We start from the raw sequence: 27949 nt of genomic DNA, 5'->3' as shown, positions 1-27949 counted from the left end.
AATTTATATAATAGTTGAAGAACATTTCTAGTTTCATTATTCCACTAGATTTCACAAGGGAACATCTCTGGTTTCTAACTATAAATTGGTTTAAAACTAGTTTATAATTAGAAATTTGATTGGAAACCAATTTATAAATACAAAGTTGTTTATAACTGAATTGAAACCATTTTAATATTTAATTGATTTTTTTATTAAAGTGGTTTTTAAAAACTGAACTAAATCATTCATTTGGTTCAATTCAATGCAGTTATTGAACCACAAATACCCCTGATTCCAACATTAATTCAACCACTAAAAATTAACTCAACTACCAGTTATGTCAAACTGAATTATAAACTACTTCCTATGGTCCCAGACTCCCAATCACATGAAAGAGATATTAGATTTAGTTTAAATTGATATATTTGATTTTAATTTTGACTAAAAAACATAAATTTCTGTTGATCGAATTGTCTCTTATGCTTATAACAACTATAGGAGTAACTAACAAAATTTTCAGTCATTTTTCTTTTTTCATTATTACTGTAATTGTAGATGCCATTACAGCATCACCTAGAAAAATGAAAATGTCACATCTCTATAATTTACTATAATTACATAGAATGCTTTTTCAAGATGCTTTTGTTCATCTCTTTAAAAAAAGCATAACCTCATAAATCATATAAAATTGATTTTGTAAGAATAAGTATTTAAAGAATTTACATTATACTAATAGCTACGAAAAAGGCAGAGAATGATTCTTCCAGCTATAAAGTCTTTTGATTGACTAGTACATAAAGAAAAAGAATGTTTTTATTGTTGCCCAAAAAGAATTTGTAAAACAAAATGCGACATTTACACATTCTCTTTTGTTGTGAGTTGTGACACTGGGATATTTTAAAAACTTCAATGCAGATTAAAAAACAGGTGAGATATACAATACCTGAAATCTAAGGTTTAAATAATACAAATGTGCACGAAAGCAACATAAAATTCTAAATCTAAGTGAGACAAGCATAATACAATGCACTGTAATTGTATGTCATGTATGGGCATCATAGTCATTGCTCATTCAGGAAGCGAATTTTCCTTAAATATTTGAAAACTAACACCCCACCCCACCCAAAATGCCCCTCCCTACATCAGTAGGAACCAAATTGATACAAAATCCATGATATCTTGGTTTAACACCAAGAACCCTAAATCTGCTAGCACAAAATAATATTAATTCATCAATGGAACTTGGAACTTCATGAGTACAGTAGTTAGCAATCGATGTACACTCCTACAGAAAACTATCTAATTATCTTCACATTCTACCAAATATTATACAGGAGCCTGCTATCACAAGTAAAACCCTAAATAGCAACAGATTAAGAGTTTAATCAATCAAATGAGAAATAAAGATCCTGTACTGCACAGCAGGAAATCGAAAGTGGCCTTCAGAAGCTTTCTCTACAAACCAAATGCTAAATTCAGAACCATAATCTTGAAGCTTCAAAAAAATCAACTAGACAAGCATTGCATCACTATCTAATCTATGTATTTGACATCTGCAACATGAAATTGAAAAGAAAAAGGAGCAGTTAGTACACACTTTTTAGGAGTAACATGATATATTGATTTGTTCATAGTTTTAAAATGCACAAAGAGGATTGTTCCAGCACAAAGTTACATTGTTAAAATATGAAATCCAGACAATTATCGCATGAATATTTACAATTTCAACAAGACTGGGCCAGAAATCAATAGTAATTTATTAACAAATAAAAGAAACCAGTATTTCAAAATCAATGACAAAACTCAACAGTATAAACTCTGATAAGGGTAGTGAAAAAACACAACACAAAATGAACAGGAAAAAAAAAAGCAGTACCATTACTACCACTACTACGACCCAAGTAATCTTTAATTATGCATCCCTAACAGTTCCTACATAAATATGGTTAGTTCCACTCCAGCAGCAAAATTAAACATAATTGTGAGGGTATGTGATTGCGAATGCTCTTTAGCGTATTTAAGTGGGTTGGTTCTACCCTTGATAGCTAGCTTTTGAGGGAGAATTTTCCAAATGCTTGGATTTTCATCAATTGGTATCAAAGTTGGTTGCTGGTGTATTAGACTTTGTTTGCGAGTTTGAAAGGAAGAAAGCTTTGGAGGGAGGGGAGTAAAGAAAAAATAGAGAAATCTTTCACATTTTTTGTGAAGAACGATAAATGAAAGTTTATCATTAATATATTTTTAGTTTTGAATAGATTATAACAATGTAGACTGAATTTGAAAAATTTATCTAAACCCAGTAAAATTCTCCAAATTCCTCTTTCAATACAATTTGAGTTCTCCCATTTTAGGGGGATTTCGTATTATAAAGAAAAACAAACCCCTCCTTATTCAAATTGGGGAACTATCATTTCTTCCATTTCCCATTCCTCATTCCTTTTATCCAAGGAAAGGAAAAGTTGGGGAGTTTGGGGGTTTTATAACATTCAGGCTTCAAGGAAAGGAAAAAACATCAACCAACACTCCCTTTCTCAAAAAAGGAAGCATCCTTCCTTCGTAGAGGATGTCCTTATGCCACAAAAGTTGTACACAGCCCAACCTTCGCCACTTTCTAGTCAGCAGCAGTTGCTTTCTGGCCTCCAAGTGTTGTTTCCCGGTGAACCCACTCCACTCTCTGTCCCCTTCACTCAGGTTGGGAAACCACTCTCCTTTTCTCCTCTATGCTCACTTCACTGCAGGTTGGAAACCCTCTCTCTTCTTTTCTTTATTTTCTTCTCCCTGTTTTCTGCTCTGTTGTTCTCTTTCACCCACTATCCCTTTCCTTTTTCCTTCATTTATTCTCACTGCCAGAAACTCTAGTTAGTATGTTTTTCCCTGACTATGTGTTATCATCCTCTTCATGAAAGTGGCAATGCATCTTCCTCCCAACAACACAGAAATAACTCCACAACAAACAGCTCTTTATTGCCATGACTTTTATTGCTATCTTCTTGTACGTTCTGCTTGAGTATAATGACTATTTATATATGTCATGAAATATAAGTTATTTTCCATTGAAGTTAGAATAGCTGTAACCCCTGCTATCCATCATAGTGTATTCTAGATCAGTCACTCCATGCAGCTATCTGAGATTAGTAATTATGGTTCTCATTTCTCACCCTACCGTTAGTTGCTTTTCAAGAGAATACACTCCAGATGTTTCAGGTGGATGTTATTTGACTGATATTTTAACAACAGTGCAATCTTCCAGTAATCTCTTTATTATAAGCTAACATTAACTACACTTATATTGGTCAGCTGAGGTGCACATCAGTCGGTACGGCTCAGTAACAATTCACACACGCATGCATATACCAATTTAACAACTTTGGTTATCGGGGATATGAAATAATGTAGAATGTAGAAAGCAGAATTCCTTGGACAATTACCCATAAAATAAACTTAAGCAATATCACATCTTGAATAGTGCGGGCTATGCCAACAAATGTGCACAGTAAAGCAGTCCCGTAAAAGCCTATGATTTCACTTTTAATGAATTGATATTTTAAAAGGACAAACCTTCAAGAGACTATAGCAACACTGTTTAATAACTAAAAATAGTGGTCAATATGGAGTAGAAAAAATGAATAAGCATCAAACTTAATAGAGGCTAGCATCAAATATTTTCTAATTCTGATAAAATTGCACAATATGGAGTAGAAAAAAGATCTAAAAGCGCAACACTGGTCACAAGCCATAAAAGCAGAAATGTCAATCTAATTATCAAACCTGTATCACATGACTACCTTAAATTTCCAATATGTAAACTGGTCATTCAAATTAAGTAGCTAAGTAAACAGTAGATACATAACGAGCCAGATGCACTAGAAATACAGAAATACAATCAACCACATATCTAATGGTCAATGATTACTCATTAATGAACAACACAATCATGAAGTGAAGTTAAAAGAAGTCATCCTGAAAGATCACACATATATACCTCTATGAAATCAAAAGACAAAAGCGTAGACAATTCAAAACAGAAAACATACAAGAAATAAAGAATATATAACGAGATAAAAATTAGGAGTTTGCAATGTACCTCACGGGAAGTATTCAGGTTCACGGTGACCTTGCATCAGACCCAGACGCCGAGGAGCTGTCACTATCAGAATCTGCAAAAGCAAGTAAATATCAGACATTAGAATAAAAGAATAAGACAAGGTGACTTTCCAGAACCATGAATATCGGACAGACATCTTGGAAATAATTAATTAATATACCACTTGATGAAGAGCCAGAATCACTGCTTGAGCTGCTTGAGCTACTTGTGTTACTCCGATTATCCACTTGAATTTCCCCTTGGACGGGCAAGGATGGGGGAGCATTTCTTTCCTCTGCTCAGAAACAAGCAGACAAAATATTTCAATTAATTTAATTGATGAAAAGATGATACGAGATAAAAAAATAGTTTGCAAGCTGCTATACCTGCTTGTCTTTCTCTAGGTACCTCAACAACGTCGTCTTGTGCTTGGCTCTACAGGAAGTATTAAATGAAATCAATTACTACAATTGTTTGCCAAAGAAGACACGGGATATTAAAAAGTTGAAATTGATAATTTTACCCTCTGCTGGGCCATTTGCTCAGCTTCTGCTCTAGCTTGAATTGCAAGTTCAGCCTTCCTCTTGTATTTGCTCAAACTTTTCTTATAGTTGGTAACAAATCTATCAAGCTCCCAAAGAGTCTCTGCATCCACACTATCAATGTCCACTTCAATTTCATCATCATGTTGGGAAAGTGCTGAATTTTGTTTCTTCATGATCTGTACAATAGCATCTAGTTTATCAGAAGGTAGATTCTGAAGATGTGTGCTAAGTTTTTGCTTCTCTTCAAATGTCATGTCTCTTTTGTGAAGATCGTTAGCTTTAGGCTTTTTGGGAGCAGGAGTTCGAGCTGAACGAGTAAAGTTCGTGGGTTTTGGAGGTTTTGTCATTGATTCTGACCTATCCAGAATCCTTCTCATGTCTAGAGGTGGAGGCCGGAAAGCAGGAGTCTTTCTAGACAGAGGTGAAGGTGCAGAAACAGCTGGCCCGTAGTCCATGACATACCTCATTTCATGATTGTAATTTGCCTCTATAATAGCCCACCTTTCGTCAAACAATGTTAATAGCTCCTCCGCCATTATATGAGCATCTTGGCCTTTAGGATTATATGTCATGGCATTACGAAAAGTAAGTCTCACATCCTCCGCAAACTCCTTGGGTGATTTGTACCAATTCTTGTTCAGCCTCGACTTCACAGTACCCAAGTCCATTGGATGAGAGATGATTATAAAATAATCATGCAAACCAAGACCTTCAACATCAACTGGTTTATTAAACACCCAACCGTGCTTGTGCTTCATCAACTTTTCAAGCAATGAGCTACAGCTCTTCAAATATTTCGCTACTACCCCAAGCCCGTGTCCCATTTCTCCCCTGCCATGCTTCTTTCCATTCAATCTTGACTTCTTGTTACTCTCTGCAGGCGGGAACTTATCTTTTGCAAGCAAGAATTCTGAATTGCAATAGAACTGGTTTGCCTTGGGTGTTCTCTTCTCCCTTTCAATAATTTCACTAACCCCTTGACTATTCTCTAACACCATTACACTTAACTGACGTAAAGGCCTAGTAGGCTCTCTCGGAACACCTGCAGATACTACCTCAGAGTGAGTGCGCTTAGCTCCACCGCCATTATTAACCATATGATAATCCACCGACATATTCAAATTACCACCATACATCCCAACCATCCCTTGCTTCTCTTCAATCCTATTCACCAAAGATCTCACTGTTTCAAGCTCGCTCTCAAGCCTCCTCCTAAGCTCCCGTGTCTCCTGCTTCGACCGCGAAGTCAGGCCATTGCTAACACCATTCTCCACCCCCTGCTTATTATCACAGTTCCTCAAAGATGGTTCTAGCGAACCAGGAGCATCTTCCAGCTGAACATCAAGAGTAAAATGTTCCTCCTGCGGAAGATTCAAACTAGACGAGTCTTCAGAAACCACATCCAACCTAGAATTCACTACAGGACGAGGCGAATTCCCATTCTCGGGAGCCGTAACCCGATCCGGCTGCTGAACAGAAACATTGTTATTGTTTCCATTCTCCTTCGTTCCATCAGCAGTGACAGTTGTGGTAGCAGCAGATGAAGAACTAGCACGAGGAACATCGCTCAAGGCGTTGTTAACTTTATTCTTCGAACTTTTGAACGCTTTTCTCCTATACACGTTATTCTCCGAGTATCTCTGTATCTCTCTAACTCCCTCGTCTCTAACTATAACCTCCGAAGCCATTCATTCAAAACCCTAGTTCTTATTCACCCTCACCGAACAACAATTCCAAACCCTAGAATACGAATCTAGGGTTTAACGGAACCAAAATTGAACGAATTGAAGAAAAACCTAAAAGCGTTAGGGTTAGGGTTTTTCACCGATCAAGTTCAAAAAAAGCGAAGAACCAAACACGCAGAGTAAAGTTACCTTCACTCCATTCAGATCTATAGCTCGTTCTTTCTCTATCTTCTCGAGAGTCGAGACGCGCTTTCTCTCTCTAGAACTCTGTGAAGTGTTTCTCTCTTTCTCTCTCTAGAACGGTATATCCTCTTATCGCGTCACAGGTGTACGGGATCGGAGAGGGTTCGTCTGTAGAACGGTGATACCACACGCGTCTGGGGGTGTACTGCGAAATCTAATATGAGAAACATAATATCACCAATTTTAAAGGATGCGGTTTCACGCTATTGTTTGGAGCGTGTAATGCACGGACTAATGAGGAGTTGTTTGTTTGGGTTTTGTTGTTAACGCGGTGGTTGAAGGGAAAGAGGCTTTTGTGGCGCGGAAGTTTTATTGGGAAAATTTGAAATGTTTTCGTAGGCGGTTTTTTCGCGCGTGGTGTGTAATTGCCGGACGAACTAAACTGGGGCAGGTCAGTTCCCGGAAAGGCTTTGCACGCGCCGGTTAGGCGGTTGGAGCACCTTTTTCTGGCCCCAATGGATGGGTCTTGCTCTTGCCTTGGAAATTTTATCACATTTATCCTCCTACTCCGACAATTTACATTTATCCTCCTATTCCAGCAATTAATGAAAATTGACCAAAATACTCCTATCTACCAATGTTTTTAAAATAGGATCGGTCATCAAATCGGTGAGGGTACTGGGTCACTGGTCGAACCGCATGACCAAATCGGATTAAACATGTCATTATAATAAAACTATATAATCCATTAAACCGGTATAAAACCGGTCGAACCGGATCATTCAATCTCTAAAAAAATTATAACTAGCACTTAAAAGCTGATCTATTAACAGCATAATCTATAAATAAGACTCTTAAAAATCACAAATTCAGAAGTTGTACATTAGGTGCTGAAAATACTAATAATCCATGTAGTTTAAGGCTCTTAAAAAGCACAAATATAGTTTGCTCAGCACTTAAAAATTACAAATTTAGTGCAAATTTAAACATAAGTATTACACATATCAAAGTAGTACAAATTACAAAGTCTAATTGCAACATAAACTAATTGAATACTTTAGAACCAAAAGACTCAAATATCTATTAAATTTAGTTCCAAGGAGGTAAAATTATCTCAATGTTGGGATCTCCTTCAATATCAAAACCATCTCCGACAAAATCAATCGCATTTGCAACATCTTCCCCATCAATGATATCATTACTTTGGTTGTTTTCTTCGGAGTTAAGTGGTGCATTTCCCTCAACATCAAGCTCATCCAAATTTAATTCATCTATAAAAACATCAATTTAAAGAGTTTAGAAATTGACATATTTTAAGAAATTAAAATAACATAATTGTAATCACAAAAATCAATACCATACCAATATCATTTGAAATAGGTTGGATTGTCATACTAGCAAGATCTTTGCGTAGCGCTTCCACCTCCTCAATGGTCAAGAATGGCGGGGAATCCTCCAGCACCCAATTAGAATGATCACCAAGTGTTTCAAAGTTAATAGGATCATAATTTTGTTTCTTCTTGGTTCTACAAATCATTAACGGCAATGTCAAACATAGAATCAAATAAATTTAACAAATCTAACAATAATATACATTCTTAACAAACCAATAAATATCACATATTCTTAAATATAGAACCATAAAATATTCTTAATAAACCAAACAAAATCATATATTCTTAACTATAGAACCAATACTCTTATGTCATCAAGAGAAGAACAAAATAGTCTTGTTTATAAACCAAACAAACCAAACAATAGCATATTTCTTAACTATAAAACGGTATCATATATTCTTAACCATAGAACCAATATTCTTATCTCATCAAGACAAGAACAAAATAGTCTTGTTTATAAACCAAACAAACCAAACAATAATTATATATGTATTTGGTAATTTTTGAAGCATGTGACACTGCCTCACTTACTTCCTCTAATTTCCCCATGTCTTGCAACATCAAATTAATACAATGTGCTGCACAAGGAGACCAAAACAACTTAGGAAACTCCCTTTCCAACAACTTTCCAGCAGCAACATAATTCGCAGCATTATCTGTAATGATTTGAACAACATTTTCCTGACAAACATACAACACTACTTCCTTGAAAAGCTTAAATAATGTGTCTGCAGTTTTAGAAGCACCAGAGGCATCAACAGACTTTATGAAAACAGTTCCTTTGGGGCAATAAACTAAAAAGTTGATAAGAGTCCTCCTACAACGATCAGTCCACCCATCTGCCATAAGAGTACAACCTGTATCCTTCCAAATAGAACGATATTGCTCTATCTGTATCTTCACGTCATCAACCCACTTATTTATCAAATTACCACGAAGAGCATGCATGGTAGGAACTTTATATCCAGCACCCATACAACAAAGAGCATCAACTGCAGGTTGAAAATACGGTGAATTTGCAACATTGAAAGGAATAGATGCATCTATAAACCACTTGGAAATAGCAAGATCACACTTTTCTACCACTTCTTTACTTTGCATCACACTTTTTAAAGTAGGTTGAGCTCCCGGAGTTGTTCTTGGTAAAAAATAAGTACCAATGCGAGCGTCCGGCTTTTTAGATGCACCAATTTGCAATTCACCTCCCTCCGTAGTAAACGACTCACTTTCAGCCACATTGTCATACCCCAAAATTTGCCCATACTACTTCTCTTGTTCAAATTCAAATCAAAGTACAAAGTTTAAAGACACACCCTCCTAAACAATATTCAAGGAACTAGGATTTTGTTGTTCTGAGGAAAAATCAATGGATCAAAAGCTCCAAGACATCTAATATGGCTTATGATGTTTCAAACTACCTCCATGACAAATTTCAGGTCTCGATTCAAAGGATTGCTCACTCAATGGCCCAAACGATCGATAATCAACTGGTTGACCTAAAAGTCAAACTACGGTGAAACCACAGTCAAAATTTCTGATTTTTGGTCAACATCCTCATTATGAAGTATCATTCATCATTTGATCAAGGATTGATCATGATGCATCAAAGAAAACTCCTACACTCATCCCCTATTATTTATATTTTAATTTTCAGGGTCAATCGAAGGTTCGAGGGAGATCAAGGCATTCAATGTTTAAAACTAATTATTGATCCTTCTTATTTTTTTTGTTTGTTAATTTCCCCCATCCCCGCAGGTGTTTATTGTAATAGCGTAGGAATTTATTTTCTGCCTTTAATTTCCGCTCATTTTAAACTGCGTGGTTAGTAAAATAGGGAGTGCAAGATTATTAACTGAACCTAGATCACTAACTTATAAGATAAATGTCATTGAAGTTGACCACGTGATTGTGCCACACACACACCTTTAGGGTAATCCATCTTGTTGCCTGTTGCCTTATAAACCTGTTGCCTCTAAGTATGCTAAATAGTCAAGTCCCTCGATTCCGAGGATACCTAAAGCAATGTTGCCTGTCGCCTTCAAAGTTATTGAAACTCCCTCGAAGCTGCCTCGGTAAAAATATGATGATTGTCCCAATTGCTAAGGTATCCTCGCATGATGCCTTAAATGACTATTATATCCTTCCCTTAGACTACCTGCCCTCTTTATGGCATGGGACAGTCTTATGGAGAACTATAACTCGATGACCCTTCAAATCCAATTAAAAGACTTCCTGCCCTCTTATGGTATGGGTAGATCCTTTCGCCTGAAAAGCTAAAAGGACGTTTTTTTTCAAACTTAGGGTAGTTGCTACTAAATTGCTTGCTCTAAATTCAAAATCTTTTTCCCACTCTTTTCAAAATCAAATTCAAAAAGACTACGCTTATTTACAAGCTAAAGTTCTTCTTCAAAGTTTTTACTTTTCACACCTCCTTTTCAAACATTTCAAACAATACAAAAGTGAGCTAAGCAATTAAGAGCCCATGGATAACCATGGATACAAAGGGTGCCTTACACCTTCCCTTTGTATAACTTACCCCCCGAACTCAAAATCTTTAAAAGGTATTTTCCTGTTCTTTTAGCCTTTCTAATTGGATAAAATAAAAGTCGGTGGCGACTCTTGCTATCCGCAACATTTCGATATAAAAAGTCAGTTCACCGTATAACACACATCTGAAGCTTTTCTTTTCTTACTCCGCTCATTGAAATGTTGTTTCATCTGAAAACGAATTTCAGCAGACACTTTCTTACAAATTTCAAAATTTCCTACTATTCCAGCCAAGTGTTGCTTTACCTTATGAATTCCACCTCCACCAAAAGATTTGTGACAGTACATACAAACAAGAGATTTTCCATCAAGACTTCTAGTACAATGTGCCCAAGCTATATCAGTCTTTCCTCTAACATTATTTTGAACTAAACTTTGAGCTGAAGATGCTTTTATTTAGGGACTAGGGTTGCTCGTCCATTTGGAATCTGGGAAAAAGGGTACTGGTCTGAGAGTGAAGACTGAAGAGAATGAATGAATTTTGTTTTTAATTTTTAAAACTAATACGCAAAACGACGTCGTTTTGCTTTAATTAAAAAAATAATAATAACATTTGAACCACCGGTTTGCAGGAACCGCCGGTTCAGCGGTCTGACCCGGTTTTTAACGTTCCACACCGGTTTAGCAACGCAAGCGATCCAAGCATTAGACTAGGCCGGATACTGGCCCGGTTCCCGGTTCAACCGGTCCGACCGGCCGGTCCGGTCCGGTTTTTACAACATTGTTATGTACTATAGTTTATTGGTTTAAATTTTCATTTTTTTTTCATTTGATTTTCAAATTTTTGGATGCATTGAGAAAATGGCATTTGATATAATTTTGAGATATTCTTAGTTATAATAACATCTAATATAATTTTGAGCCAATGGCATTTAATATAATTTAATGTACTATGTTAAGTTAACAATGTTTAACATGTGTAAGTTGTTGTCAATGTTGTAAAGGTCCTAAAAAATCTAACAACTAAGGGGTTGTTTCCTAAAAATGCTATTTCTTTCAATCCAATGTGACTTCTGGCAACGAAAATCCTTGCTTTTGTAAAAAATAACTAACATATAAATAATTATGTCAAAATTAAATAATATAGAAAAATTATTACCTGAACCAATGATTTTGGTTTACAAAACCAATGCAATAGACATATATGGTAGGTGAATGTGATGTCGTCATAAGAAAGAAAGTCAAACTAGGATACCATAACAAAAAAGAATGATATTATATTTATTTGATATCACATAACCCGTATCAGGTAAAGTCATCTATTTTTCCTATGGATGAGGAATCAAACATGAAATCATAAAATATTATCTCACTTCTGATAATAAATCTCCAAATAACTTCACATAGAGACTCGATCTATTTTTCAATTCATTATCCAAGTCTCGATGGACAATGGACCAACCATCCTCATCATATCCATGCAATGATGCAATAATTCTATACCCAAAATTCTCATCTTCTTCAATACCCACTATGTCATCAATATATGGCCTAATGTGTATAGGAAATTGAGTAATGTATTGATTTAGAGTTGATTGCTTCTTAGAATATTGTTTCTTAGATGGCTACTTTTGAGATGGTTGATTTTGAGAAGATTGTGTACATGGTTTTTTGACGATCTTTGAGAATCAAATTATGCTTGGTTAGTATTCTCATGGTATGAAAGCTTCCGATAAACATCATACCCACTAGTTTCTTCCTTTTTCTTCACTCATTCTTTGGTTTTTATTTATTGAGGTGGTGGGCATATTAAAGACATAGTGGGGTAAGCAATTTCACACACTCTACTTTTTAATGCTATTTTTCCTAGAACATCCAAAGACCCGAATCTTTTCCACAATGCTTCTATTGCACTTGTCATGTCCATCTGTGAACCATCATCTGTGTCAACATTTTGTTGACCTCGCATGCTCAACTCCCTCTATTGGATATGAACATCATATATGGTATCAGATCGTCAACTAATATGTATCTTCCTAACTCACAAGCATAAGAGCCCACATGATATTTTAAAAGACTCACTTTCTTCGTCTGACTCACCATCCGAGAAGGTGGCATTGTAACTTTTTCTTTGCTTTCTCTGAGGACATTCATCTTGAATGTGTCGAAATCTCTCACATTCACAAAATAGAATTACTTTGGCCTTTTATTTGTCTTTCACCATATTTTTCTCGACGTTGAAAGTTGCCACCTTTTGAATTATGTTGTTGATTGTCTTTGATATTAGTAGAGACATTATTCTCAAATATTTTATCTAGTATTCTCATAAACTTGCTAAAGTTCTTAACAAGGATAACAATAAATTCAGTTAGATTTTCATCAGTGCCATAATCTACTTAGTCTTCATAATCGATAATATTTTCTTTATACGACACTTTTACCTTTTTTCTCAGATTCGTCATTAATGGTCGTCTCAAAGGTTAGCAAGGAGCCAATTAAATCATCAACTTTCATCACGAAGACATTTTATGCTTCCTAGATGGTTATAACCATCATGTCAAACCTCTTTGGCAGAGATCTTAGAACTTTCCTCACAAGTTTCTCATTAGATATCTTTTTACGAAGAGTAAAAGAATAATTAGCAATGTCATGAAGGCGAGATTGAATTCAAAAATAGTTTCATTATCACACATCTTCAAATTTTCAAATTTTGTGGAGAATAGCTGAAGTCTTGACATACAAACTTTAGAGGTACTTGAAGGATAGAAAAACACTTAGAAAGGGGGGGGGATTGAATAAGTGTAACTTTAAATCTAGGACGATAAAAATAAAATGCACAATTATTTTTATCCTGGTTCGCTGTTAACGAAGCTACTCCAGTCCACCCCCGCAGAGATGATTTACCTCAACTGAGGATTTAATCCACTAATCGCACGGATTACAATGGTTTTCCACTTAGTCCGCAACTAAGTCTTCCAGAGTCTTCTGATCACACACTGATCACTCCGGGAACAACTGCTTAGTTCACTCCTAAGACTTTTTCTAGAGTCTACTGATCAACACGATCACTCTAGGCTTAGTTCACTCCTAAGACTTTCTGCTCAGCCAACTGCCAAGACTTCCTAGAGTATACTGATCACACGATCACTCTAGTTCCTTACAACTTAATGTAATTCTAAGAGTATTACAAATGCTTCTTAAAAGCTATAATCACAACTGTGATATTTCTCTTACAGTTTAAGCTTAATCTCACTAAGATATTACAACAGCAATGTAGTGAGCTTTGATGAAGATTCTGAGCTTTGATTGAATAGCGTTTCAGCAAGTTTATTTTCGTTCAGAGTTGATAAGAATTGGTAACCTTGCTTCTCATCAGAACTTCATATTTATAGGCGTTGAGAAGATGACCGTTGAATGCATTTAATGCTTTGCGTGTTCCGTACAGCTTTGCATTTAATGTTATACGCTTTTGTCAACTACCTCGAGCCTTGTTCACGCTGTGTCTACTGACGTAGCCTTTAGTAGCTTTAACGTTCCTTTTGTCAGTCAGCGTAGTCTGCCACGTGTACTTCCTTCTGATCTGATGTTTGTGAATACGACGTTTGAATATCATCAGAGTCAAACAGCTTGGTGCATAGCATCTTCTGATCTTCTGACCTTGAAGTGCTTCTGAGCGTGATACCATCTTCTGATCTTCAGTGCTTCTGATCTCATGTTCTTCTGATGCTTTCATAGACCCATGTTCTGATTCTGCTTCGACCATCTTCTGATGTCTTGCCAGACCATGTTCTGATGTTGCATGTTGAACCATTTGAGACACATCTTCTGAGCGCTGAATTATGCGTACTCTTTATATATTTCCTGAAAGGGAAATTGCATTGGATTAGAGTACCATATTATCTTAAGCAAAATTCATATTATTGTTATCATCAAAACTAAGATAATTGATAAGAACAAATCTTGTTCTAACAGTACTCTCATGAGAAACTTCAAGACTTTCCCAAGTATCTTTAGCACTAGTGTAAATGTTGATGATCCTGAAAATATTTTTGTTGACTCCATTGTAAATAGCATTAGATCGCGAAAATTTCCAAGAGCAACTTCATTTCCAGCAGGTGTCCAATCTTTTTCAAGCTTCACAAATATATAATTATCTTTAGTAGTGACCATTGGAGGAATTCATCCAATGATAATTGCTTTCCATGTCTTGCTATCCATATACTTAAGAAAAGTAACCATGCGAGCTTTTTCAATAATGATAACTATATCATCTAGAATTGGTGAATGATTAACATATCTTATTTCTTTCATATTGCCCATCTTAAAAATAATAAATACTCTAGAACACACCCGACTAGAATAGGGTGCATGCTCTGATGCCAATTGAAATTTTGATTAGTTAAAAAAGATGTCTCACACAATATTGTAACAATGTGGGAGACAAGATAATATGAATTAAGCGATGAAAAATTTTAAAAAATTAAAGAACACAAAAATTGGTAACGCAGTTTGATGCAACGTTACATATATCTGGAAGGTTATAGCCCAGAAGAAAGGAAATTCATTAATTCAAGTAGTCAATAATACACGACGATCTCATTTGAACTCTCCTAGTTTAGTTTCATTTTCCTTATACTACATGTAAATGTCAACTCAGCTCCTCTAAATCTTAGATCCTCTCACTTTCACTCAAATACTATCTCAAGTGTTTGCAAGAACCAATTACTTATGGTGTGACAAAAATCACAATTACATTCCAAATATTTTATCTTTCTAAATTATGAAAGATTCTCTAAGATAGTGCATTACACACTAAACAAAATACAAAGACTCAAAGAAACTCAAATACGATACACTCAATTTATTTATTCAAAATGTGAGTTTTCAAATAAGGAGAACCACTTCTTTATATAGGAAATACTATTCAGCCAAAATCTCCAATTGGGACAACTCTAAAATCAATTGAATCCAATATTTAGCAATCAAATTTTTTTGAATTAAACCAAATCTAATAAAATCTTTTTCATGTAGATTATAATTTAATTAAATCTTTTTAAACTGATTTATGTTAAAGAATTTTTTCCAAAAGAAATATATGATAAGCTAAAAAAACCTTTTGATTAAATAAATTTCAAACGAAGCGAACATACAATTATCTCACTTCAAAAAGAACATAGAATACAAGAGATATAATTTCTCACCATTTGTCGAGACATCTTGCTAAATAAGTTGTCTACAAAAATATGTCAATCAACCTTAATAACAAATTCGACATAACTCATCCTACAAAATTGATTTGTTAGGTGATAAATGCCACTCTATATAAACCCTTCTATTTCTAACTGATGTAAGACTTGAGATTTTCTTAATAAAGGACTAAAAAAATATTAATTGTAAAACATTAATTTTAAATATTTTTAATTTCAAAGAGTCTAACAAAAAAATTTCACACCTCACGTGAGCTTACTCTCTCCATAGCAAAAAACACCACCGAACAGAATTCTTCGCCGCCGTAAGCAAGTTTTAATCCACATAAATCCACTAAGATGTCTGGCTTTCTCTACCAATATGAAAGTGCCACACATTATGTACTTTTTTATAAGTACAATATTATATCTTAAACATAAATATATTGAAATTTAAATTTAAATTAAATCTATAATTCTCAAAGAATATATATATATATATATATATATATATATATATATATATATATATATATATATATATATATATATATATATATATATATATATATATATATATATATATAAAATTTTATCAATTAAGTAAGACTTTTTGTATCATATATAGATAAAATAAACAAGCTTAATTTGACATTGTTAACATTTTTATATGTCGATAGATGTCATTCTATATTAATGCGAGACTTGAGATTTTTTAATATACCGGTTCACATCCAATACTATTGAATTTAACGTGTGAATATAAATAATGGGTGACTCATATGATCAATAAATTCTAAATACTAAGTTATTAGAATTTCATATCAACAATTGACTTACTTTATATAAACTCTTTTCAAATTATATATCTTTAGTTGAAATTTTCTCGATAAAAACTAACAGGAAAATACCATTTTAAATATTTTTAGTCTAACGAAAAATTCACTAACCTAGAGTACCTAGAAATAAAAATTGTAGGTTTGACCTATGTCCCAACAAATCAAATATCAACTAAATGGTACTCACTAACTACAAATAAAAAAAGACTACATCAAAATTCCTTTTAACTTAATTTTAAAAGTTAAAGGAATCTTTATATGTATAGCTTTGACTAATTTAAATATTATTTAGAGTCTCTCTTAGAGTGAATGAAGAAACAAACCCAGCTTCCTATTATATATATAGTACTTGATATGAGCTTGACTCTATACCACTCTCACATCATAACCCTTAATTATATAGCAAGCACAAACAACATTGCCACTGCATGGCAAATACAACAACATTAGTGAAAATCTTCCTAGTTATGTTAATGATGTCCACCTTCTTCATGAGTTTGCTGCAGGCTCGTAGGAATCTTGAAAGACATATAGACAGCCAACGTCTTCTGCATGAGTTGTTAATTTTACATAGAACTACTCGAAGATCTTTGGAAGGAGAAGATTGGGTCTCACCAAGTGGACCAAATGGTAAGCATAATAAGGTCCATAATTGAGGTCCACACAAAGCTTTTTAATTACTTGAAACTCTCGTTGAAGATCAGATGATTCATATTTTTGTCTTCTTTAAATCAGACCTTAAACATAGATTTAGAATATGAATCAATGGCATTAGTCCAAATTTCTACAACCCTAGTTCATTTTTTGTATTTGTATTTTATATTTTCAAATAAAAGTGTATTGTGAAGGATAAGTGCGTAGTTAAGTGTTTTTATTCTTTCTAATGCAGTGTGAGCTTGTGTTTTATTGCGATGTATATCTTTCTTTTTTTCATTGTTAGACTTTTATAATTTTGTTTTGCTTATTCTATAAATCAACTTTATTATGACCAAGAAAAAAAAACAAACAACCTTATTCATTGAATTGTCTTTGTTCGGTCGATCTGATAAAACCGAAAGAGTAATAACCACCCTTAAATCATGTCTTGTGTTTCTAAAAAGAGTTAGAATCCTATATTATGTTTGTACTTTGTGTTTTAAAAAATTAACGAGTACGATGGGCGGAGCTTCAGCCCAACGAGCTCGGGCACGCGCCCGGGCTCAACCCCCCATTTTATTGTATACTCCCCACTTAATAGTCGATTTTTAGACAACATCAAGGACAAAATTAATAATTTTTAAACAAAATTAAGGGCAAAATTAGTAAAAATAGGGTGTGAAATTTTTGGACAAAATCAAGGGCAAATTTTTTTAGACAAAATCAGAGGCAAAATTAGTAGGAACGATGTGTAAAATTAGTAAAAACAAGATGTAAATTTTTTGCCCAGACTCCCTAAAATTTTTGGCTCCGCCACTGGAGTACCGTACCAAATTTCGGGTCTCTTTTCGTGTTTTCAACTTCAGTAATCTTAATGAATATGTCTCAGCCATCGAGCTTTAACGTAAAGAGTAAGAGTGATAAAATGAGTTCGGTTTGTCGTGTATTTCCGTTTTGTCTGAATTTTTGTGTGGAATAGAACAAAGTTTTAGGTCTGTATTTTTTAAGGTGTCCGTCTTATCTCATTTTTTTTCGGGCACATGTTTTTTTTTAATTTACAATTTTTTAATTTATAGATTCAATGTCCGTGGGCCCACTCTGCCCTCACCTTTTGGCTGGGCGGGAAAAAATTTTAATCCGCAACCCCAATTTTTCTGTCTCGCTCTGCCCTTTTTCTAAAGATTTTGTTGAACGGACCTAAACGGGACAAATATGCCAATTTGTCAACCCTAGCAACGGATCAAATAGTTTAACTAAAAATTAAATTGTTTGATTTCCTCGAATTAAATCAAATAATTTAGTTAATGATTAGATACCTATAACAAAGTTGTAAAAATATTTAGGCCATGTTTGTTTCAGCATTAAAAAAATGTATTTTTTTTTGTATTTTTTAAAATAGATTTTTCAAAACCGTTTTTCAAAATATTTCAATTTTTTTATATTCGTTTTTTTCTAAAATAAAACACTAATTTTGACATTCTATAACATAAGCATACATTATTGAAATTAAAATTTAGTCAAAATCGCAATTTTTTTAAAAAGTTGTATTTTCAAAAATGATTTTTATGAAAATCTATTTGAAATAACTTCAAAATAAGTGATGTTTTAAAATTTTAATATTCAATTTTTTTTCTATAAATAGATGAAATACCTTAAATCACATTTTAAGTCTAATTATTCAAACAAAAAAAATTTCATAGATCAAATCAATTTCCTATGTCTATAAAACTTTTTCTTTTGATTTTCTTTTATGAATAGAGATAAATGTTTCACTCATGAGATTTCTATTTATAGTACCTTTTCAAATAAAATAATTATAAAACGATATAATTTTAAATTTTTAAGAAGAAGAAAACAATAGGTAACACCAAACTTATTGATTTGAAAAAAATCTTTGATTTATCAAATATATTTTTTATAATTTTGGTCGATTCCCACCAATTTACTTAGAGCATCCACATCTATAATACCCATTTGAGTTTTTTAAATGGGTCCCACTCAATATTTTATATTATTTCACTCTTCTCAATTATTTAAACAACCCAACTACATTTCTCAAATATCCAAATAACTCTTCAAAAGTTTTAAAATGGGTCACACTAAACCCCACAATATACCACTCATTTGTATTAATTTAGATATTTTTAATATAAAAATTTAAAGAAAAGGAAGCAAATAGTTGTAGAACCGTGGTTTACTGCAATAATGTTTGCAAATTCAAGAACGACTTTCCCATTTAATTATCCATTAAACTCTGACAAAGTTGTCTAAAAAAACTGTGTAGAAACCTTGAAAGATAACCGATAATTATACTCTTACAAGAACGATTCAGGAATTGATTCGGACTATGACTGCTCTATTCAACTTGTTTAACTGGTCCTACCCAACCAAATTATTAAAACCCTATATATTATAGTTTAAAATTCTATAACTTCTCTTAGGGTCCGTTTGGTTGGGGGGTTTCGGAGGGGAGGGGAGGGGAGGGAATATTTTAAGTTAAGTATGTTTGGTTCAATTTTTTATGAGGGGAGTGGAGGGGATTGAAGGTAATCAGATTCCCTCCTGAAGCAACTTTTCGTTCCTCCCAAATCGGAGGGATTTGGAGGGGAGGGGAGGGAGAGGAGTTATGATAAAATCTATTTTTCCTATATTGACAAAATTACCCTCACTTTTTGATTAAAATCTTAAATTGTTTTTAATATATATTGTATGTTAATTTTTATCGTCTTATTAGAATTCCTCCATTTTTTTTTACGGTAACTCCATTATTTTATATTAATATAGTGACTCAACTTTCTTCATGTTTTATTATATTCATTTTGATTTATTATTTTGTAAGAACTTAATTGTTTTATAAGTTATTGTGTTGTATTACATATTTATATATAATATAATTGTAGTATATGAGCTATATATATTATCTAAAATTTAATTTTATAAATATTTTATGGAATTAGATGGATCATCAAGATGATAAAATAATTCATCTGATCATGGATCATATGATTATTGTATGGAATTTATCAATATTTTATTTACGCTTGAATATATTTTAAAGTATTTGAAATATTAAATATTTTGTGTGTTGATTATCTATATTGTTTATGAATTGACAAAAAAAATTAAGAACATCACACTATTTTTATTTGATTTAGCATGAGTGTTATACTATTTTAAGGGTTAAAAGGTAAATTAGTTTTAAAATCTCTCCCCTCCCCTCCTGAACCAAATATATTTTTAATTAAAAATTCTCCCTCCCCTTCCCTCCCCCTCGTTTGAACCAAACATACTTATAATTAAAATACCTCTCCTCCCCTCCCCTCCCTTCCCCTCCCCTTTATTAAATTCCCTCCCCTCCGTTGAGCCAAACAGACCCTTAATAAAATACTACTCTACCTCTCGATCTCAATATTGTCATCCTAAAATAAATTATCTAATAACTTGGTTACAAGGGTACTGTACGTGGAATATGAAGGAAGAAAGGTAGCATAAGCATTTTACCATAAAGGACACTTTAATCATTTTTAAAAATTAAATGATAATCCATACCTAATTGATAATAATAAAAATATAAGAGGAACTATTAAGTCTTTAAGCTAATGAATTACAGATACAAGGCTATTATAGGATTTTATCTTATGCAAGGGTATTATTATTGAAATTTCACATTATTTAATTGCGGGGAAGATAGGTAATTGGGCATGACATCATATATAGAGAAGGTACTAAAGCTAAAACACATATTTCTTCTTCTCCTCAAAAATTTTTCACGCAAGAAAGATGAAAAATGTGTGAATGGAGTGAATTGTGAGTCCGATTTGCTTTCACTCATCTTCATTCCTTCACTCTTGTCATCTTCAACAAAAGGGAGTTGGATTGAAGGAATGATTCAATTTAATGAAAAACATATGAAACAAGTAAAAAGAGTACATATTTAGGGGAAATGAAGAAGAATTCAACTTAAAACATGATCAAGATTGATCATGGGGTTTTAGAAGAAGGATAATCTTTCTTGCTCCGACTCTCTCTACTTTGCTGAGTTTCCTAAACATATTGAGGACTTCGATTATCTTTATGCTTCTCAATATCTTCTAATCGATTCAAATATATGTTAGACTTGAGACTTCATACATAAGGGGAAGAGAATTGTGTGGTTCAGTAAAAGTGATTTTGAAAAATCTTTGCGAAATAAAATTAGAGTTTAAAAACATTTTTAAAAACTTAGCAGCGGAAAATATAAAGTAGAAAATAAATTTCGAAAATTAAAACAGTTAAGGGAAAAGAGGAACATCAAGAATCATAGAGGTTCGGTCAAACAAAAAGACATACTCCTCTCCCAAAGAATTGGTCTTGAGAGTTTCTAATAAACATTGAGAGTTTTTAGTAGGAAAGACTCACAAACCCCCTTATACAAAGAAATGATGGTTGATCTCCAACCAAATAATACAAGACGATGAATGTGAGCATCTGCGTCTTTTCTTCTAGATAAACTTATGAGTGAAGTGGTCAGTCTTCCTTCTCAATGGTGGATTAAAGAGGTTAGTCCCCTTTCCACAAACAAGAACCTTGGAAATGTTAGTCTTCAAGCTTATTAAACCTTGAGCTTTAAACATTAGTTATACACGGGATATCCAATATCCTGTGAGATGTTAACACTGGACTGATCTCGAACATATAAAGTTTTTAATACCGAGCTAAGGGTCAACCTATCTTAGTTTTAATACTAGGTTGACCAAGAACCTACCAAGCTTTTAATACTGGGTTAAGCTTGAACCTATGAGATTTTATCATGGGTTGATCTCAAACCCAAACTAGGATTTAATCACACAATTTCCAAACCAAAGCTCTTAACGAATTTAGCCTCTAACCCAAACAAATCTCTAAATGGATAATATTCATCCAAGGTGTATACAAAAGATTCCTTTTGTGAATTTACAAATTCTACACTTTCTAAAATTACAATTATATTCTCACTCACAAAATAACTTTTCTCATGAAAGCACTTAGGTTAAAATATTAGCGAGAAAAAGTTAAATTAAACTTTAAGAGAGAGAGAGAGAGAGGGTGTGCCAAAACACATTTTTTTGTTGAAATGAAATGAGAAAATGGACTTTTATTTATAGGCTAGAGGTTGGCTCAAAAAGGAATTTCAAATAAATGGTTTTTATGATCTTCTAATCGATTGACACATGTTTACAACCGATTAGAAGTTTGAAATATAATCGGTTGTAAGTTAATAAAAGGAAGGAAAATATATCTAGTTGTTTCACAATATTAAGGCGTTATCATAACTTGGGAGTCAATTTTGAACCGATCTAACAGATATGACTAATGCTCCAACGGATTAGAAAAGTTAGAATTTTTCCTATAGCTATTTTGACTGCTCCTAATTCATCTAGCAAAACTTCAAGATGTTTTTGAAGATATTTTATTTTTGGTAAAAACATTTTGAGAAACATTTTTGTGTGTGTCTGTGTGTGTGTGATTTATCCATGAGCCTTTACGATAAAGCCCTTTATGTTTTACAAAAGGTTCACTCACTACTAAATTAGGAGTTTCTCTAGTATTTCAAGACTTGCCAAATACTTTTTTTTTTTTAGAAATTTGCTTGAGTAGCTTGAGATGAGGCTTTAGATTATATTTCATTTGATTGACATCTTTGGATAGTCAACTCCATCAAACCCTAGTGATTAGGTTTGTATCTTTATCCGCTTAACCGTTTATGCTTGACTTGTTAGAAGACATTAGTTGTCATCATTAAAAGTTGATGTCCTTGTTAAAAGTATCATCTGCAAAACAAGGTTCCACAATGTGGGTCACAAATTTTCCCTCACCGCCGGATATGTGACTCTATATATTTGTCTCATTCACTATGTGACGACACACATTCTCTCCCCAACAAAATTTAATCTCGGGCAAGTCTTAAAAACTGATGTGGTAATGACATGGCTACTAGCCAACAATGTCAAAACCAATAGGGATAGTGGGTTAATCTACCACAAGATTGAATCCCAAAAGATGGGAAGTTCTTGGTTAGCATATGATAATATGATTATGAATATTCTGGCACATGTTGGATTCGATCTAGAACTAGAATAGTTGATTGATAATTGGTTAAAATAAGGAGACAGAGCCTAGGCCCTATGCAATTTGAAGACAAAAATAGGATCTTGGTGTAGAAAGTCTCCAAAGAAACATAAAAATGCTTTCAACGTCAACAAACACCATCTTAGTAGTAAAAAGAACCATCAATTATGGAGGAATTTAATTATGAAGTTCCTCATACTTTGCCAACTGAGTCTCTCCTTAATGCCATTATCACAACCAACAAGCTTACTCCAAGACCATGAATAGGGTATCTGCTGAACTTAATTTCCTGGCTCGTAACATTGCTAATTTCCTGATGATAGAATATGATCTGAAACATTATGTCTATTTATTCTGATACATCCTATATGGCTCTGATACATATTATGTGTTCTGAAACATATTCTATGTTCTGACTCATTCATGCTGACTTTTGTCGTTTAGTTTTGTTCTGTAACATTTCAGGATGTAGAGATGCTCTGATGATGCTCTGGTACATTCAACAATGTTCTGATACAATCTAGCATGAAGTGATGTAAGAAGAAATTCAAGCTCTGAAGCTGTCCAAATGGAAGCAAGAATCAGAAGCTGTGGATGTTCTGAAGATCTAAAGAAATTCAAGTTCTGAAGCTGTCCGATGGAAGCAGAAGTCAGAAGCTGTGAATGTTCTGAAGATCTAAAGAAATTCAAGTTCTGAAGCTGTCCGATGGAAGCAGAAGTCAGAAGCTGTGAATGTTCTGAAGATCAAAGAAATTCAAGTTCTGAAGCTGTCCAATGGAAGCAGGAATCAGAAGCTGTGAATGTTCTGAGGATCTAAAGAAATTCAATGTTCTGAAGCTGTCCTATGGAAGCAGAAATCAGAAGTCATGAATGTTCTGAAGATCAAGCATATGTGAACGTCTCTACTGAAATACTCAGGGAAGTCTTTTATTTATAAAATTCTTCTAGTATTAATTTCAGGGGGAGATTATTCATCTCAGGGGGAGATTGTTAATCTCAGGGGGAGACATATTCACATGCTTATGCTATAGCTGTGTAAATTGTCTTTAGCCGTCCGTTCTTTCTGATCGCAAATTCATATCATTTATATATGTTTTTGTCATCATCAAAAAGGGGGAGATTGTTAGAACAAGATTTGTTCTGATCAATATTCTTAGTTTTGATGATAACAAGGATATGAATTTTGTGTGAGATAATGTGGTACTCTAATACATTGCAATTTCCCTTTCAGGAAATATATAAAGAGTATGCACAAATCAGCGCTCAGAAGCTTTGTCTCAGAAGGTTCAGCATGCAACATCAGAACATGGTCTGGCAAGACATCAGAAGATGGTCAAAGCAGAATCAGAACATGGGTCTATGGAAGCATCAGAAGAACTTGAGATCAAAAGCAGAAGCACTGAAGTTCTCATGGTATCACGCTCAGAAGCACTTCAAGGTCAGAAGACAAGAAGATGCTATGCACCAAGCTGTTTGACTCTGATGATATTCAAACGTTGTATACACAAACATCAGATCAGAAGAAAGTACAGGTGGCAGGCTACGCTGACTGACAAAAGGAACGTTGGAAGCTATTAAAGGCAATGTCAGTAGTCACAGCAAAAGCAAGGCTCGAGGTAGTTGACAAAACAGTGAAACATTAAATGCAATGCTGTACGGAATACGCAAAGCATTAAATGCTCCCAACGGTCATCTTCTCAAACGCCTATATAAATGAAGTTCTGATGAGAAGCAAGGTTACCAATTCTTGACGATTTCTGTGAATATTAACTTGCTAAAACGCTGCTCAAATCAAAGCTCAGAAACTTCATCTTCATCAAAGCTCACTACATTGCTGTTGTAATATATTAGTGAGATTAAGCTTAAACGTTAAGAGAAATATCACTGTTGTGATTATAGCTTTTCAGAAGCATTTGTAATACTCTTAGAATTGATTACATTAATTTGTAAGTAACTAGAGTGATCAAGTGTTGATCAGGATACTCTAGGAAGTCTTAGCTTGTGTCTAAGCAGTTGTAATTAGAGTGATCACGTGGTGGTCAGGATACTCTAAGAAAGTTTTATCTTGTGTCTAAGCATTTGTTCCTAGAGTGATAAGGTTGTGATTAGGATACCTTAGAAGACTTAGTCGTGGGCTAAGTGGAAAACCATTGTAATTTGTTGCGATTAGTGGATTAAATCCTCAGGTGAGGTAAATCACTCCGTGGGGGTGGACTGGAGTAGTCTAGTTAACAACGAACCAGGATAAAAATAACTGTGCAATTTGTTTTTATCGTTCAAGTTTTTAAGACTACACTTATTCAAACCCCCCCTTTCTAAGTGTTTTTCTATCCTTCAATTGGCATCAGAGCGCCGGTTCTAAGGTGCAAGCACTTAACCGTGTTTAGAAAAGATTCAGGAAGAGAAAAACGCTTCAGTAAAAGATGCCTGGTGAAATTCCAACAGATCCACCTGCATCTACATCTGGCTCTGCTGAGCAATACAATGGTAACAATGGTTATACTAGACCACCAGTATTTGATGGTGAAAACTTTGAATACTGGAAAGATAAACTGGAAAGTTACTTTCTTGGTCTAGATGGTGAACTATGGGACTTCTGATGGATGGTTACAAACATCCAGTGAAAGCTATTGGAGTAAGGCTTACAAGGCAAGAAATGAATGATGATCAGAAGAAGCTTTTCAAGAATCATCATAAATGTAGAACTGTTTTGCTGAATGCTATCTCTCATGCTGAGTATGAGAAGATATCTAACAGGGAAACGGCCTATGATATATATGAGTCATTGAAAATGACCCATGAGGGAAATGCTCAAGTCAAGGAGACTAAAGCTCTTGCTCTAATCCAGAAATATGAAGCCTTCAAGATGGAGGATGATGAAAACATTGAGAAGATGTTCTCAAGATTTCAAACGCTAACTGCTGGATTAAGAGTTCTGGATAAAGGCTACACCAAGGCTGATCATGTAAAAAAGATTATCAGAAGCTTACCCAGAAGATGGGGTCCAATGGTGACTGCATTCAAGATTGCCAAGAATCTAAATGAAGTTTCGTTGGAAGAGCTTATCAGTGCCCTGAGAAGCCATGAAATAGAGCTGGATGCAAACGAGCCTCAGAAGAAAGGTAAGTCTATTGCATTAAAATCTAATGTTAAAAAATGCACTAACGCTTTTCAGGCTAGAGAAGAAGATCCTGAAGAATCAGAATCTGAAGAAGAAGATGAACTGTCCATGATCTCCAGAAGGGTAAACCAACTCTGGAAGAGCAAGCAAAGGAAGTTCAGAGGCTTCAGAAGTTCAAAGAGATTTGAACGAGGAGAATCTTCTGGTGACAGAAGATCTGACAAGAAGAAGGCTGTCTGCTATGAATGCAATGAGCCAGGACACTTCAAAAGTGAGTGCCCAAAACTTCAGAAGGAAAATCCCAAGAAGAAATTTCATAAGAAGAAAGGTCTTATGGCAACATGGGATGATTCAGAATCAGAATCAGACTCTGAAGATGAGCAGGCAAATCTGGCACTAATGGCCACAATGGATGACGGATCAGAATCTACATCAGAATCAGATTCTGAAGAGGTATTTTCTGAACTATCTAGAGAAGAGTTAGTTTCCAGTCTAACAGAACTTCTGGAACTCAAGTCTCAGATTAGCATCAAATACAAGAAGCTGAAAAAGCTATTTGCATTTGAAACTAAGAAGCTTGAAGTGGAGAATTCTGAACTGAAGGAAAAAGTTTTAAATTTATCCAAAAATACTGGATCTCCTTCTGTCTCTGAAAAATCTACTCCAAGTCTGAACAATATTCTGAAAGAATATGACTTAAGTTTCAGAAAGTTTTTATCTAGAAGTATTGGCAGAAGTCAACTTGCTTCTATGATATATGCCGTGTCAGGAAACAAAAGAGCTGGCATTGGTTATGAGGGTGAAATCCCATACAAGCTTGAATCTGTGGATGATATGAAAATATCATACAAGCCTCTGTATAACCAATTTAAATTTGGCCACTCCCATGATATTAGGCACACATCACATGCTCAAAGCTTTCACATAACACACACCAAGAAGCATGTGACAAAACCTAAGAAATATCATGGAACTCAGAACATAAACTATCATTTTGTTCCTCCTATTTCATATAATGCTAAACCCAAGTTCAATCAGAACCTGAGGAAAACTAACAAGAAAGGACCCAAGAAGATGTGGGTACCTAAGGAAAAGATTATTCCTATTGCAGATATCCTTGGCTGCAAAGAAGGAAAAGCACAACATGTCATGGTACATGGACTCTGGATGCTCGCGACACATGACAGGAAGAAGGTCTATGTTCCAAGACCTGGTGCTTAAATCTGCTGGAGAAGTGAAGTTTGGAGGAGATCAGAAGTGCAAAATTATTAGCTCAGGAACTATAAAGTCTGGTAACTCTCCTTCTATTTCTAATGTTCTTCTAGTAGATGGATTAGCTCATAACTTATTGTCCATAAGTCAATTAAGTGACAATGGTTATGACATAATCTTTAATCAAAAGTCTTGCAAGGCTGTAAGTCAGAAGGATGGCTCAATCCTATTTACAGGCAAGAGAAAGAACAACATTTATAAGATTGATCTTTCTGATCTTGAGAAGCAGAAGGTGACTTGTCTTATGTCTGTTTCTGAGGAGCAATGGGTCTGGCACAGAAGATTAGGTCATGCTAGTTTGAGAAAGATTTCTCAGATTAACAAACTAAATCTTGTCAGAGGACTCCCTAATATGAAATACAAATCAGATGCTCTTTGTGAAGCATGTCAGAAGGGCAAGTTCTCCAAACCTGCATTCAAGTCTAAGAATGTTGTCTCTTCCTCT

At 34.3% G+C, this 27949-nt stretch overlaps 2 protein-coding genes across 2 annotated transcripts; both read right to left on the bottom strand.

Moving 5' to 3' along the window:
- Window positions 1–1206: 1206 nt before the first annotated feature.
- Window positions 1207–7010, bottom strand: LOC131653788 (transcription factor GTE4-like). The gene is made up of 6 exons (XM_058924074.1): window positions 6486–7010; window positions 4590–6407; window positions 4453–4501; window positions 4248–4361; window positions 4067–4139; window positions 1207–1535 (listed from the first exon to the last, which is right to left on the bottom strand). The coding sequence occupies exons 2-5, from the start codon at window positions 6297–6299 to the stop codon at window positions 4087–4089; spliced, it is 1926 nt and encodes a 641-aa protein (XP_058780057.1). The 5' UTR covers window positions 6300–6407; window positions 6486–7010; the 3' UTR covers window positions 1207–1535; window positions 4067–4086.
- A 558-nt stretch (window positions 7011–7568) lies between these two features.
- On the bottom strand, window positions 7569–8977 carry LOC131651251 (uncharacterized). Its single transcript, XM_058920923.1, has 3 exons — window positions 8394–8977; window positions 7842–8005; window positions 7569–7750 (listed from the first exon to the last, which is right to left on the bottom strand). Exons 1-3 carry the CDS (start codon window positions 8975–8977, stop codon window positions 7569–7571), a joined length of 930 nt encoding a protein of 309 aa, XP_058776906.1.
- Window positions 8978–27949: the final 18972 nt, after the last annotated feature.

Source organism: Vicia villosa, linkage group LG2 (assembly GCF_029867415.1).
Source record: "Vicia villosa cultivar HV-30 ecotype Madison, WI linkage group LG2, Vvil1.0, whole genome shotgun sequence".
In the NCBI taxonomy this organism is placed as follows: Eukaryota; Viridiplantae; Streptophyta; class Magnoliopsida; order Fabales; family Fabaceae; genus Vicia; species Vicia villosa.
This window is presented reverse-complemented; position numbering and strand designations above follow the sequence as displayed.